At 50.3% G+C, this 16,219-nt stretch overlaps 1 protein-coding gene across 4 annotated transcripts in view; it reads right to left on the reverse strand.

The window, feature by feature from the left end:
• Positions 1-13,528, reverse strand: part of SAMD11 (sterile alpha motif domain containing 11) — a 113,907-nt gene extending 100,379 nt beyond the window's left edge. For 2 of the 4 annotated variants that reach the window (XM_051637203.1, XM_051637201.1), the window contains exons 1-2: positions 12,717-13,528; positions 11,275-11,366 (exon numbers count right to left, since the gene is read on the reverse strand). In XM_051637203.1, the coding sequence (XP_051493163.1) occupies positions 11,275-11,366; positions 12,717-13,512 (888 nt within the window). In that variant the 5' untranslated portion in view covers positions 13,513-13,528. Of the gene's footprint in view, positions 1-11,274; positions 11,367-11,767; positions 11,951-12,716 lie in introns of those variants that run through there. The other 2 variants (XM_051637202.1, XM_051637205.1) reach the window with 2 other exon arrangements.
• Between the last annotated feature and the right edge of the window lie 2,691 nt (positions 13,529-16,219).

Below are 16,219 nucleotides of genomic sequence, written 5' to 3' on the forward strand. Positions count from 1 at the left end.
TTATCATGGGCAATGCCCTGGCTGTACCAATAATGTGGACATAAATGCCAGAGCAGTAATCAGAGCAGGAAGATTAGTGTATGTGTGGATATATATACACACATATGCTTGGCATTCCTTGGATACAGTGCCAGCAGCTAGAGATGGATGCTGAGACAGAGTGTTGGGGTGTTGCAGAAGTCATGCAGATGATTAAAGATCTGGGATTGCCTCATTATGTGAGGAGACTGAAGGATCTCACTCTATTTAACTCACCAAGAAGAAGGCTAAAAGGTTTCCTGTTGATGCTCTATGGCTACTAAATGGGAGTTCCAAAGCAGGAATGTGACACTAAACAAATTCCAATTAGCAGTATCATCCTCATTTCCTAAAAAGTGAGAGTAGTTTGTAACCCACGGAAACAATTTATGAGGATTAATGAAGGACAGGACCAGGACATTTAATCAAAATTGAATGCCTTCCTTAAAAAGAAAAGTACAAAGAGAAGCCACCATAAACAGGAACTAGCTTGGGGAAGTCCTGTTGCTTATTATAGCACAAGAGCTCAGTCCTGGTGGTAACAGCAGTCTCTTGACCTTTTAACCCAGAAATCTAAATATTTTAATTTCCATATGCAGGATGAGAGGTGCTCTCCCCAGCCTGCATATGGGGAAGATGAATCATGGAAAGGGAAAAAAAGGGCTCTGAGAAAGTACGTTTCTGGGTAAGCCAAGGTAAACATCCCAAATAAAGTGCTGCATTTAAAAAAAACAAAGACTGGAGAAAGCAACGTGGGTTCTCCTCAGCAGGGAACAGGGCAGAGGCCCAGACACCTGACTCCCAGCCCACAGCATGCTCTGCTCTGCTCCAAGTGAACAGCCAGCATGCACAAAACCATGGCTATGGTTTTGATTCTGAAAGTACAAGTCAGGTTCTCTTACTGAAACACTCAGTTTGCACAGTTCTGTGTTGGTTTCAGATGTCTCTCTGTGCACAGGAACATGCAGCAGCACTGCTGCCAACTGACACCTCAACATCTGCTGTCTGTGATATGGGGTGGGATATTCAGTGGTCATAAAGAGCAACCAGCCAAAGCAAAAGTTCTCTCTCCAAGTGCCCAGTGCTTTGCCATGAAGTGCATGGTTAGCAGCCCCCTCCTGTGATCCCCAACACCAATTCACTGAAGAACCCCAAGTCCCCACGTTCATTATGCTCCTTCAGTGACTTGTTCTCCACCCAGAGAACAAGCCTTTAGAAAAACAATCATGCACTGAGATGCCATTAAGAAGTTCCAACAAACGAAGGACAACTCCTGTGGAGCAAAACTTAAAATATTCAAGCAACTTAAAGCTGGAGTGCAACCCCCACCACAAAGAATCCTGCACTGTTCATGTTTCCCATTGATTCTCCTTGTCAGGGCTGAGCAACCACCCCAGGTGGAGGCTGGTCCCCAAACATGGGAAATCACTGAAGCAACAGACACCTCAACTTTATGCTGTATTGAACTCAGGTGTGGTCTTTACTGTGCTGCTACTCGAGGTAGGAAGCCAGGTTCTTCCCCACCTCACACCTCGGATCCCCCCAAAGCTGGACAGGGCAGGTCTGTGAGCCACAGAGCATGATTATCCCAGTTGGAGGATCCTTATAAAGAGCTGCCCTCCTCCTTCTGGATGGGCTGCTTCTTGACAGCTTTGAGATCACATTTGTCCACCATGCCTGCAAAACCCTCAGCAGTAGTGTCTGGAGCTGCACCTGAGGGGCAGCACCACCACCAAAAATAGAAATCCATCAGCCCTCTGCTCTGAAAGAGTCAGTTTGGGTTGGTAAGAAACAAAACAGCTTGAGGGCCAAAACACACCAGATTTTCCATGCCCTGCTGGGTGTTCTCTGAGGCCCACTACATTTTGACACAAGCCATGCCAGTCCAAAGATGAAAAAGAAGTCAAGAGAATTAAACTGATGTAAATCTAGACCTGATTGTGATCAAAGTCCAACCTGCATTCATGCTGCCATGCCCATTTTAACCCACCTTTACTCTGGATCAGAAAATGATGTTATCAGATCAACAGGAGCACACCAGGAAGGGATGAAGTCCCAACAGTTTCAGGCACTGAACACACCAGGAACAAAAGCCATTCACAACATACAACTCGTTTTCTTTCTTCCTTTAATTTTTTTTTTTTAGCTGACCCTAGAACTCTATAATACTTCAGACTAATGGTGAACAATTTTGAAGTAACACAACTGCTGTCAACTCTAGTTCGTTGAACCATCACTGAAGAATCCTGTAGTGCCTTCCTTTGTGAGAGTGCTTTACAGTTAAGTGGGTGAATCACAAGGGGGAAATAAAGCAAGAATTGATATCATAGTTCCCTCTGGGGGGGGGGGGAATAAGAAGAAAGAGAAAAAGGTATGTTTGTGTGGTTCACCTCATGGCACAGAAAAAGAGATCTCAAGAATCACAGCTGTGACAAATGGTGGGAAAAGTTATTGATCTAAAAGAATTCATTTTTACTACAAGGGCTGGTACTTTTACTTATTTAATAAAGGTCTGGCATCAAATCGCTGTGAATTTCAGGATTATCTAATTCTATCTAATCTCATTCAATCACTGATGCTCCAGACTGTGGCAGAAAGGAATGCTGCCCTTTCCTGTCTTCAGGGGCTATCTCTGGTTACCCTGGCAACACAGCAAAAGAGGCTTCACCAGAGCTGAGTACCAGCTATCACATCCATCTCCAGATAAAAAGAAAGGATGGGGTTACAAGGGAGTTTCTGCAATTTGATGGGCAGAGATAGGCAGAACAGCAGCTACCACTGGAGTGGAATCTAGCCATAACTCTGAGTTACCAAAGTCCCAGAGGCTGGATGACAAAAACAAGCTTCCAAGGGTAAGAAACTCATAGGCAGCAAACTAGTCCAGTAAAGTGGTCTGCTTGCTTGCAAAAGAAATACCAAAGTTTTCTACCATGAAGCTGTGGTGATTAAGAGGCCCAAGTTAACTGAAGCTGTTTAAAATCCCAGAGCTGCTCTTGAAATTACCCCAAACAAATCACACCTCCCAGCAGGACACCGGGAATCAGCTACAAGCAAACACACAACTTTGGTGCAGTGTCACCATTAGGAATATTTTAGAAGATACACTCTCTAGGTGAAAAGCTGTTGAGTGCCTCTTCTGTCACCAACACCTCCCAAGTTTTCCTGCTTCTTAATTAACCACCCAAAAAGGCTCTGCCTTCCTAACTGATTAGCACAATGCAAGAAATAAAAAGTACTGCCTGAGATCTGAAGACAGAAGATGCTGTTAAAATTACAAATGCTGATTAAACCTTACTCAAAGTGATTTATTTTTTTTTCATTTTACAATGTGATAAACAAAAGGCCACCTTAAGACCCAGGGTTTTTTGTGATTGGGCATCAGAGTGGAACTCACTCACCAGCAACTGCACTGAGGCATGATGAGACCTCTTGGTCCTTGGCACTGCCCCTACATCACTGCCAAAAGCTGAGTGAGCTCTGGGTGTGTGCTGGTGAACACCAACTTTAGCCAAATACAGAGGACATCTCTATTAGCAAAAACTGCTGGTAGACTGAAGAACTGTTAAACCAACAGAAGCTGTCTTGACATCTTAAAATGAGGGATTTGATGTGCAGGAAAATTTTCATGCAGGTCATCAAAGAACAGGGCAAACTGGGGCTTGTCGGCATTCCCAGATCCTGTGGCTTGTAGGCATGTGCAAAATAAGGTGAAATCAGTAAAAGCTCAAAGTTGCACATTGACTAGAGGTAAAATAAATGAGCAAGAACCTTCCTTTCCATGCTTGGGAATTCCCTACATCCATCCCTCCTCATCCTCTGACATGTAACAAGAAAATCCGATACGAGATGATATTTATGACCCAGGGGAATGTGTAATTTCCTCCCTGTTCTCACTGGTTTAGTTAAAATAACAGAGCCAAAAATAAAAGAAAGGAAATGCATTTCTCCAGCAGTGGAGGTGGAACACACAGATCTACCTTCACAAAGGAGGGGTGCAAGAGTAATGCAGAGGTGCTACAGATGTTCTCATCTTTATTAAGGAAACTGCACAATTCCTGCAATACTAAATAACTCTTTGGGACCTGCCTTTCATTGCCCTCAACTGGAAAATCCAACTTTGGGACACAAAATTTGCACTGGCATCTACACTCAGTGAGGGAGGTGAGCACCTGGTAACAGAAAAAAGCCCTGAAATGGTCAAGATGGAGACCCTTCAGCTGCTGAATAAGTGAAGACGATGGAGCAACATGGAGAAGGAAGAAGGGAGAGAAGAGGGCAGAGATGCAAAGCAAGAACCTGCTGTGTAGCAAAACAAAGGAGAGAGTCTCTGCAGAAGAGAAACAGAATAAGACAATGCAGGAGAGAAAATAAAAACAAACCACAACATAAATAAGACAGAAAAAGGAAAACTATTGACAAAACAAAATGATGTTGTAAGCACACAATTCTGACCAAACTTTACTTCATTAAAAGCAGAGCAGATCACTCTTCTGAAGCCCAGGGCCAACAGGAGCCTGCTTCTCTGTACTCCCTGTCTCCAAACTGAACCAGAACAAGCAATCTGCAAACTTCATCATCTCTGTAAAGCTGAACTAGTTGGTAAGTTTTAAACTTCAGGAAAAGAAAAATGAACAAAGTTGATGAGGGAGTTAATTCTGATCCTTCAGTCACTTCTGCCATTTCCATCCCAGGCTCACTGACGGTATTTGCCACCAGGCTCCAAATTAGCAGTGATCCCTTTGAGTAAGGCCAGCAAGTTTGGCCATAGACCACTGCAAATTAAAACCAGGTGTCTGTGCCCTGAAGCAGCAGAGACAGCCCTAAGCAGTTTAATGACATCTCTAAATAATTTTGACAGCAAAATTACTTATCCTATGTCACCTTTACACTGCCCTTGACACCCCGCTAACAAGAGGATGTTGCTTTTATATATTTATTTATCTGTCTTTCTGCCCAAGCTTAACTTTCTTTTCCTCAGAGCAGTAGGTTTTCCAGATCCAAAGCAGTACAGCCCAACTCAGCAGGCAGGCAGTGCAAAGCCCATCCTGCATCTGCTGACCTGGTATGCAGAACCTGCTCCCAAAGGGGCTGGGGGTGCACAAACCAAGGCCACCAGAGAATGTCACAGTGGAAGAGCTGACAGGCTGTCTTAGCTCTTCCAGGGAATCAACACCACACAAAGGTCTGGGGGACAAGGAAAGCCCCTCTGCGGTCTTTATGGAATTCCAGCAGAAAGAAATTTGCTCACTCCCAGCAGAATCCCGTGTACATCTCAGCATAATTATGAATTCATCCTTTTTCAGGGAGGACTGGCTTGGGCTGGTATTCACAAACACTAAACTGAACTCACAGATGGATCTTCCTCTGTCCTCCCATCACATCAGACCTACCTCTTGCATTCAAGGTTCTCAGCACTGCTCCCTGGAACAGCAGAAATCTTCCCTACAGCTCTTGCACTTCAGCAAACCTCCCTCACTTGGAACTCCTTAAAACCCATTGTAAGATAAAATTATTTTCCTAAGCCACAGCTCCTTACACATCTCTGCTGTTCACTCACAAGGCTACAATCCAATTAATATTTTCCTTTCCACAGGGTATTTAATAATCCACAAAATGTAATCCTTCAGTATTGTGCTGGCACTCCTAGTGCCATTGATCTGGCTTTGCTCTACCTCTGTGCAAAATAATAACCAGTCATTTAATTGGTGCAAAACCCACCTTCCAAATCTCTGACAGTGGAAAACAACAGGCAACTGCAGTGTGCCCTGCTCAGGAACTGAGTTTGAGGACCGTTAGGAATAACTTTCAATGCAGAATAAATTTAGGTGCACCTCTCAGATCCATTCATTCCCATTTCAAGCTGCCAGTTTTCCCCTGTGAAGTGCAGGAGCAGCTGATTTTAGGGACCTCACTGCCCTCCTATTAGGAAGCTTTGCAAGTTGAAACTGGGGACTCAAACTCAACACCTCTCCCCATTGCTGGATGGGATGTATGAGTCTCTCACCCCACTTAAGAACACAACATACCTATGAAGGTGATATATGACAGATTTTGAATAACCCTTTGTTAATCATTCAAGTTTAACTTCCAAGTTTGCAGTGTGACACACACCGTAAAAACTGCCTGAGTCCAGTTCATTAAAAAACAAAACAAAACAGCCCAACACACAAACCAAAAACACCAAGCAACTCAAAAAAACCCCTTCAACAAACGCTAACCTAAACTAAAATGTGCTGGATTAAAAGCAACAATTCAAATCAGCATGAAACCACAAATAAAAATCAACAGTCTGTGCCAAAGACCTTGAGGGGATAAAAAGGTTTATAAGTCTGCTTTACAGAGGGGCCTTTTCCACATTCATAAGGCAGCCCCCAGAGACACGAAGGCCAAGTTATGAAAACAGTCCCCGTCACATAAACCCCAAGATTCTCCAGCTCCAATCCTTCAGTCCACAGCAGCTCAGAAAGGACCCTAAATCTAATCTATTCAGTTAAAAGTAAATTTTCAGACTTAATCCTGCCTCTACAGGCAGCCAACTACATTTTCCAGCAGGCAAAGTCCTCTCCTTGTAGGACAGTTCTCTTGAAAGGCTCGTTTCCAGTGTGGGAGATCCCTCTTTTTGGGCCAGCCTCTGAATTTGGATCCCACAACACAGAGATCTACTCAGTAGCCCATGGATCTCCCTTCTCTCCCCCGTGCAGCTCTGTTCCCAGCTCTCCAGGCAAACTGGGGAGCAGCTGGATGGCCAGGAAGGCAGGGAAGGTCAGTGCCTGCAGCTGCAGCCAGGACCCATGGGTCACACAAATCCACACTCTGGGGGGATGCAGAGCTGCCTTCCACCCCTGTACTTCTGCAACAGGGAGACAGGAGAAATCTTAGGGCTAAACAACAGGGACCTGACTGATTGCTGGCATTCAGCTTTTTTTATGTAAGCAGATAGTTACTTTTTCCATCCCTGACAAAGCCCTGGACTGATGCCTTAACCTCAGGGGCCTCAAAAGAAAACAACAACAATGATGACAATGAAAAGCAAAAAGAAGCAAATTTTAAAAATCACATATAAATCACATCAAGACCAAAACACAGCCCCAGTGAGCTAATTAATTACCATTGTCATTGACAAAGTTATGCACAGTTACCATGTGTCTTGACACGCAATGAAGATGGGGCAACAAAAACAACTCCTACGTGGTGCTATTTTTTTGTTGAGTACAGCTGTATCCTGACAGCTTTTTTAAAGCTCACCTTTCCTTTTGTGACCTGTGGCCTAAACCTCAGGCTCCAACATGACCTACCTTTCAAAGAAAAGGTGAGAAAAGAGGATGAGGAGCAGCCAATGCCCAGTCCTAGCACACTTGCCAATGCAGCATGGCTAGTATGAAAAGCACAGTGAGGGTCACAACTGCCTGAGCAGGGACACAAAAAGTATATACATTGTAAGGAATGCCTCTCCCCTGCCCTACACTGGACTTCACAAATCTAAGATATTTTGGTTTAGCAATAAAGATTTTAGTACTGTTTCCAAGACCATCAGGTTTCTCCCTCCCTCGGGTGAAGGAGCCCCCTGCCAGTGAGCACACTTTGAAGCCCAGCCCCGGCTGTGGGTCTGAAAGTGGGGACAGAGAGAATGGGTGAGTGGTACTTGGAGCACAGGGGCAAGTTCTGTGAGGACAGAGGGAAGCCTGCAGGGAATGGGCTTCCCCAGAACAGACTGAAATCCATCCAGGGCTCCAAACAAGATGAACTGTGCGCCCAGAAGTGACAAGTAAAACCAGAGGGGAAGAGCCCTGCTCACATCTGACAACTTTGTGGACCCCAGCAAATGGAAGGGACTGAGACCTGCACCATTCCTCCCCTCCAGATCTGACAAACCTCGTGTCCAGAAAAAAAAAAAAAAGAGTCCCAGGAGATTGGGAAGCACGGCTCCAGAAGAGCACGGGGCAGCACACAGCGTCCCAGCCCCGGGCTCTGCAGGGCCGGGAAGCAGCAGCCAGCACCGCGCCGCGCAGGCACCGCTCCCCGCGCAGGCACCGCTCCCCGCGCCTCCCCGGCCGCGCACACGGGCTGACTCTGCTCTTCAGCCCCCAAAAGCTCCTCAGGGGCCGCCCCTTCCCAGCCCCGCCGGAGCCTCCTGCGCTCCCCCATTCCCGGGGCATCCTCCCTGCATCCCCCCCCGCCCCGGAGCGACCCCGCATCCCCGAGGGGCCGCCCCGCACCCCCCCCCGGCCGGCAGTGCCCCCCTCCCCGCCGCTGATGGATGGATGGATGGATGGATGGATGGATGGATGGATGGATGGATGGATGCGGGGGCGGCCCGGGGGAAGGAGGCGCCAGGGCGGCCGGCGCGACGCGGCTGCTCCCCCCGCGCCTCGCAGGAAACCGGCGGTCGGTGGCGGAGCTGCCCCGGCGCCGGCCGCGTCTGCAGCTGCAGCAAACGAGCTGCGACGGGGCGGCGGGGGGCGGCGGGGCCGGGGGGGCGGCGGGGCCGGGGGGGCGGCGGGGCCGGGGGGGCGGCGGGGCCGGGGGGGCGGCGGGGCCGGGGGGGCGGCGGGGCCGGGAGACGCTTCCCCCGCCCCTGCCGGCAGCGCGGCCGGGGGCAGAGCGCGGCGCCAGCCCCGGAGGGGGCCGGGGGCCGCTGCCCGGCTGGGTCGCTGCTCGCCGAGGGGGGCCGGGGGATGGGAACTGGGGGAGTCCCGCCCGCCCGGCTGGGGCTTATTGCGGGGGGCCCGACCCAGCTGGCAACGAGTCAGGCACGGGGGGGGGAGGGGGGGGGGTCGAGGAAGGCTCGGCTCTGGCTCCTCGTTGTCCAACCCGGCTCTGGGGCACGATGCAATTTCCTTTCCAGATCAACACCCCCCACCCCCCGCTTTCTCCCCAACCCCAAAAGAGAACCCAGGCTGGGCCTCAGAACAATCGCTGCCGGTAATTAAAGCCCGTGACATTACCAGTCTGATTGGACAGGGGTGGCAGGGCTGGGTAAATTGGATGTAACCTTTCCCGAAGGAAAAGCTGGGCCGGGTCCCTGTAAGCCGACAGTCCGCAGATGGGGGAAGATGCAGATGCTCCCGAGCAGCTGCCCTGCCCCGTTACAAAGGGAATCCTTGAGTTTTCCTGGCCTATTCCCGCTGTCCAAGGACTGATTTCAGATCAGCGGAACCAGCTGGTGACAGAATCCACTCCCCATCTCCATTCCCTCCATGGGGTAACACCACAGCACCACTGCAAGGCTTGACTTAGCTAGACTATAAAATAAAAAGCATCTCTATATTTAAGAAACAGCCTTTTTATCTCAGTGGTGCTTAAATGGGTGATCACTAAATGGAGAAGGATGAACTGTGCCTGATTTTTCATCCTCCTTCTCGTGGAACTGTTTTGAGTGAGTAGGGCAGGTAGCAATGACAAGGCACTGCCCAAAGATTCCAGGTTCAAAATGTGCAGCTGTCGTTTGGTCAGGTATGTGTTCTAATTACAACACCAAAATAAAATGCACTAAGCACCAAGAAACGAGTTCTGATGAAAGCTCTTGTTGGAATTCATCCTTGCTGTGCAAATTCTGACACCCAAACCCCCTCTAACTCATTTACACAGCTGGGGAAGCAGCAGGATGCAAGCCCAGAAGGACTATTTTTACTTCACAAAACTGTACCAACCTCTCTTTTCCTTGATCTGAACTTATCATACTCAGTCCTATTTTAAAAGACACTTGTTTCATGCAGAGCTGCCTTCCCTCTGCCAACACACAGTATCCCTGTCCAAGTATTAAACACGTTGCTGCTAGGAAAGCAGAGTGTGTCATTTTTGCTACCAGCTCATGCAACTTGGTATCCGTAAAGTGACCAGTAGACAGTGTCATCTGGCCAGACACTCCACCACCAGCAACTCTGGCATGTGGTTTTGGACTGCAGATCATCACTGCTTGGTGGCCTCTCATCCACATCATTGGTAACTAAAGCACATGCAAAACTGGAGGAAGCTCATTACACCACACTTTGCCCCCTCACCTCAGAGGAACAACACAAGTCCATTGGAGCAGCCAGGTTTGAGTGTCTCTGGTTTGCTGGGTTACACACACCAGCAATGCTGCAAGAATAGTACTCAGAGCTGGATGGGCAGCTGCTGCTTTGGGATGGACTTGCTGCTATACAAAGCAGATGCAAGAGACTTCATCACAGAGATGGTATCTTCACTTAATTTATGGAACGGTAATTGCTCTAAGCCCCTTCCCATGTAGATGTGTATTTGTATACATAAGCATGCATGCACATCATCATTTACATTCACAATCCTGTGGTGCAGAATCATAAAGCTCCTGTGGGTGAAAAGAGATTGTCCACTGGATCTCAAAGAAATAATCAAAAGGGTTGATTTCAGTGGATAAAAGTAGGCACATTTCCAGCTGCATCAGCTTCTGCAGTGCTACTGACAGTGTAAAGTCACAGTGGATTTTGTTCAGACCAAGACCTGCTTTAGTTCCACAAACCAACAGCTTTACCCTCAGGTTTAGATGTTATTGTATCTTATGGCTATTGCCACACAATGAACTAGTTTTAAAGCCTTAGTTTACTGTGATTTCAATAGCTTTTTATTTATAGCATCAACATCTTTTTCATGAAAATGTTGATGTCAGCTAGAGATTCTGAAAGTCTCAGAATAAAAGCAGACACCATAAAACAAGGAACTCAAAAGTTGGGAAGAATAGACCTATAAAAGCAACAACTGTGATCTATGACATAAATGTTGTAAAACTAGTAAGAATTTAAGATGAGCTTGTTCCTCCTTAAATTTATGTTTTTTAAAAAAATCACTATTAATGGTTTGTAAACTGTGGCTGTTCTCTTATCACGTGGGTGCCACCATAATTCCCTTTTTCTTTATTTAGCCATTTTTAACCTCTGCACAATACACAAAAAGAAAGGGGTGAGGACAGGGAAGAGGCTACTGACTGCTTTTCATATAGACAGCTCCCCCTGAAAACCACCCAGCCACACTCTGTGTTGCATCCTTCAGCTCAAACACTGCTCTTCCCAGCTGCTCTGTTTACAAACTCCTCCTCTGCTAGCCTTGAACCGAACTGCAGGTACCCTGGCAGCAACTCAATGACTGACAGTTCCCGGCCCTCAGACATCATGGTTTCATGATCACAGAAGCAAAGGGTTTGGTTTTTTTGTTGGTTTTTTTTTTTTTTTTTCCAAGGGAAGGAGGCGGAGAAGAGAGGAGATGTCTTAACTAAAGCACATAGTTTAACAATCATCTTACCACTGGAGACGAAATTCGACACCCAGGGCAATCACAGATTGGAGGATGTACCTGTAAGATTCCTTTGGACATAAGAGTCTTCAAACTTTTCCCTGGATGCAAAGAAGAAAAAGAAGGAAAAACAATCAGCACCTTCATAAAAGAAAGGATTTTGGGAAGGGGGGCAGAAGCACGCGTCTCCTTCCATACAAACACTCCTCCCCTTGCCTGTCTACCAGCACCCACACCCCCTCCCACCCCGCCTGCCCCTTCGCCGGGACTTTCTCCCCTGCAGATATACCCGTGGACAGCAGCACCGGCGCAGCCCTCCTTAGCCTAACCTTGGTACCAACGCCACCGCAGTCTGGAGAGAGCCCAGGCCGAAGGCGCAGGCAGGCACAGCCGCCAGCCCGCGCATCCTGCGCGCACCCGCGCGGGGCTCCGCGCCCCCCGCCCCACGCCGGGGACCTCCCCCTGCTCCTCCGTCCAGTTCACCTCAGTCCTCCTGACTCACCCCAGAGGAATTGAGATTTCCTGAAGGCAGCCAGGAGCCCAGTAATAAAAGAAACAGAAGAGACGAGTGGAGTAACGACAATTAGTGCTGCCCCCGAAGTTATTCCCCTTTTCCCTGGCGATCAATAAACACGGCGAGGTGTCAGTCACCTCCTAATAGCTCCTCAGCCCCCCGGGCTGTCACCTCCAGCTCTCATCTAATTACGTCTCGCAGCGGTTTTCCTCTCCCGCGTCCCCCCCCCCCCGCCCCCGCTTCCCGCCCCCTCCGGCCGGTTCCCGGTTCTCCACCTGCCGCCTGCCCCAGCGGCCCCGGGACTGCGGCGCCGGCTCGGGCTGCAGCGCAGGCAGGAGGGGAGGGGAGGGAGGCAGGGCAGGCTCCCGTCAGCAGCCGCCCGCGCCGCGGAGGTCCCGCACCACCCAGCTGCGAGGGGAACACCCCCCTCCGCCCCGCCCGCCGCTGCCCGTCCCTGTCCCCGCCGAGGAGAGCCCCGGGGAGAAGAGAGAGAAAGGGAACAGCCTCCAGACTCGGGGGGAGATCACCCCGCACCCCCAAATCTGCCTGGTGTTCAAACCTCCGGTCCGCGCCAAATGGAACTTTCTCTCCAGAAAAAAAGGAGCTACCCCCTCACCACCACCAGCACACACACACACACAAACCCACCCACCTCCCCACCCCAAAGCAACTGTTCCCATATCGCTGGGGAAAAAACTTCGCCGCTCTCCGGAGAGCCCGGTAGCGGGGCGCTGAGTGAGGGGATGCGGGAGACAGGGAGTTGCGGGGGTGGGAGGTACGGGGGAGGTACGGGCACAGGGGATGCGGTCCTGAGCTCTAACAGGCAGCCAGCCGCCCCCTCGGATCCTGCTCCCGAAGCAAGGGGGGTGGGCAGCGAGGGGGGATGCTGAGGAAGAGCAGAGGAGAGCGGGGACCCCGGCACAAGCAGCGCCTTTACCTTTGTGCCTGATGCTGCGCTTCCAGTCCTTGGCTGTCTCCCTGCCGCTGACAAACTGGAACTCGTTGGGGGTGAGCCACTCTCCCCGGTACCGGATGGAGGGTCCTTTGCTCCCCTGGCACAACTTATTGATGTAGAGTAGCGCCTTGTTCTCCCCGCACTCCACCTCGATGCAAGGCTCTCCGTTGTCAAAGAAAGGTTGGAAATCCGGGATGGAGGAAAACCTCTCCAGCATCAGGTCCTCGGGGAGGTGGTGGGGGTGGTGCGGGTGGTGCGGGTGGGGGTGGTGGGTCTCGTGGAAGCCCAGGTACGCGCGGTGGGCAAAGATCTGGTCGTAAGCCGGAGGGTGCGGGGTTACCACCGGAATGGCAGCGGCGGCCAGAGGGGCGAGATAGTCAGGTAAGGTTTCCATGGGCTGGTTAAAAGCTGCCAGGGCCATCTCTTCCCTGTCAAGTCGCTCCTTCTTGATAGCAGGCATGGTGCTGCTGCGCTCCCCGTGCGCCCTCGTCTCTCCAAAGCACAGTGGCTCTAATGTCTCCGGTTCAACTTGCCCCCGCTCTGTCTGGAGTTTGGATGAAATGCGCCAGCAGCAGCAGCAGCAGCAACACAAGCACCTTTGGCGCTCGGGTGCCGGAGGTGGCTGGTATCCCCCGGAGCAGCCCGCTAACAAATCTCCTGGGCTGGCTCCCCACCAGAGCTGTCTGGGATCCCTCTCCCACGGAGAGGCTAATGTACCGTAGACACGGGAGCTGCTCTGTGGCTCGCAGATCTGCCCCTCCGGACTAATACCTGACATCTCGGAGAGGTCTCTGCTGCCGTAGACATTATTTTGGTTTAAAAAAAAAAAAAAAAAAAAAAAAAAAAAGCAAGCTTATTGATTCCCCCAGACGGACCCACCTTCTCGCCAGGCTGGAGGGTTCCCCGCCGCCCACCCAGCCACCCTTTCAACCTTCCCCCCCCCCCCCACCCCTCCCCCCTTCCTTTAAACTGACACCTGGTTTATTTATTTATATGCAATAATTAAAATGAAACGCTGCGCCCCCGCCGCCCCTCCCTGCCGCCGGCGCCCGCCGGGCGCGGGGGGGGACGCAGCCCCCGGCCGGTGCCGGCTCTGCCCGCGGGGCTCCAGACAGCCGGGCGGGCGGAGAAGTTTCCCGGGGGCCGCCCACCTCCTTCACCTGCAAAGTGCAGACTCGACCCGCTCCCACCCGGAGGCTTTATGATCGCGGCGGGGTTGGTCGGTGGAATTGCCACTCTCCCGCACAAAAAAAAACAACAACAAACCAACCAAAACAAACCAAAAACACGCCACCAAAAGAAGGCAGTATTACGTGACACATCTCTATGTATAGATACACACGCACGGAGACACACACACATACATATATATATATATATACATTTATATCCCCTGGTGCCACGCGCTGCCCGCAGCCCCTCAGTGCCTCCCCATGGTGGGATATTGGGCCGGGCTGCCCCCCGAGCCGGGCCGGGCCGGGCCAGACAGATATTGATCCGTGCTCAGAAGTCACAGTATAGTTCAGAGACTCTGACCAAACAAGATTTCCCTCCGTCGCCGCCGCCGCCGCCGCCGCTTCTCTAACTTGGCCCATTTAAACAGCGAGAGGCGCCGGCGGCGGGAGGGGGGTGAGCGACGGACGGCGGGGCCAGCACCGCAACCACCAGCCCGGGGCTCCCCCGGCTCCGGTGGGGGGGACACGGCATCCCTCCGGATTCCCGGGCCCCTCTGGGAATAGCTGCCGCTTGGCAGAGTCCCGCTGTGACTTGGGGAGACAAGCCGCAGCCTGCCCTGGTCCCGGGCGCTGCTGTGGCAAGGCTTAGACAGGGCATACGTTTGTTTTCGGTGGCAGACATGGCACAAAGTCCACGTGAAACTGCCCCGAGAGGACAGCCTGGCCCAAAATTAAGTTGTGTGGTTGCTACAGAGGTTTGTCACATTAGCAAGATGGAGTTCCCTACCTTTGGATGCAAAGTGGGATCGACTGTGCAGGAAAAATCCCACCTAGAAGGGAAATAAAAATAAATGATCCCTTTACACACAGTAGAAGAAATACATCCCACAAGTCTTACAAGGTGGCAGAACGGTGAGAGTTCTGAGTTCTGCCTGGAGTTCCTAGAACAAGCTTTGTCCCAAGGTAGGCCTCTTACTACCTGCTTTCTTACAGAGGGAGGTGGTGGCAAGTTGAACTTGCCTTCAGTGAGAAATGGGTTTGCTGTTGTGCCAATCAGCCACTGGCAGAGTTAGGGTAGTTTCTGAGCAGTAACAGCCCTGGCCACTTCAGCACCATCTCTTGAAGAAAAACCACCACCACCTCCTACCACCTTCTTGAGGAAGCTGCTTTTAGCTTCATTTCACTGGTGGAAAAACTGAAGTGTGAAGAGGCTGAGATCAAGAACTGGCTTGAAGCTTCACATGAAGCTCTGTACCCACACCGCAGTCACACAGCTACTCGGTCCCACTGCGAGTAACTACAAGCTAATACAGGTGACAAAGTTCACACTGGGGGACCAAGTGATTTGCCTGAGATCCTACAGGGGTTATTTTCTGCCTCAGCTCCCAGCTAAGGTAGGCCTCTCTACAGAAAGCCCACTAATGGGCCACTTGTGGGACAAGCTACCACTTCATACCAGTAAACACGGAAGAAGCTGCCTCTCTGGGGTTCAGCAGATCTGGGAATGGAATCTAAGCCCCAAACCTCCGTTTTCTCCTGACACTACTTGACCACAATCCCTGTTTCTTGCCTATTTATTCTCAAGAAATACAAGCTCTGGGAACCATCCTTGCTCCTTGCTCTAATGAAGGAGGCAGAGATACATACCCATCAAACCCTCTCATTTAGGCTTTCAGGCTTAGGCTCTTATTCTTAATGCTTCTGATTGCTCAAGATGACAGGGGAAAAATCACTTTCTATTATCACCTAATGAACCAAGGAAAATGCTTGGAAGAGGCTCTGGGAGACACAGGCTTTCTCTGGGAAGGCGTGTAAGAGGATTCTGGACGGAGGTCAGGGAAGAAGGCCACGCAGTGAGCACTGCTTGCTCTTTACCCTCCCAGAAAACCTTCATGCCTGGCATACCTAGAACTGCTCTGAGCTCTCTGCTAAGGCTTGAGAACTACTCAGACTTCCCAAGAACTCCTCTGACTACCTTTGACTCCATCTTCTTTGTAACTTGGGTAGTGGGTATTTTTTCTCAAGGCCACCATTCTATTTTCTATCAATTTTTATTCCTAATGGCAACTTCACCTTCAAGTGAAGAGAGACCTTGGCCACAGCCTTCCCAAAGACAAGTCTCCATGCTTCCTCCAGGAGGGGTAACAGGAGAGCAGAACGAGAATGGCCTTCCTCCTTCTGGAACAAATCCTGTGGTACTTTTAGTCCTCTGAACTTCTGTGGTTTGGGTGCACACTCAATCTCCTACCAGCACCTTGCATTACCATCCAGTCTGCCCCTAACAGGCAGCTGTAATGAAACCTTTCCTAA

This window comes from Apus apus, chromosome 20 (genome assembly GCF_020740795.1).
Source record: "Apus apus isolate bApuApu2 chromosome 20, bApuApu2.pri.cur, whole genome shotgun sequence".
Taxonomy (NCBI): Eukaryota; Metazoa; Chordata; class Aves; order Apodiformes; family Apodidae; genus Apus; species Apus apus.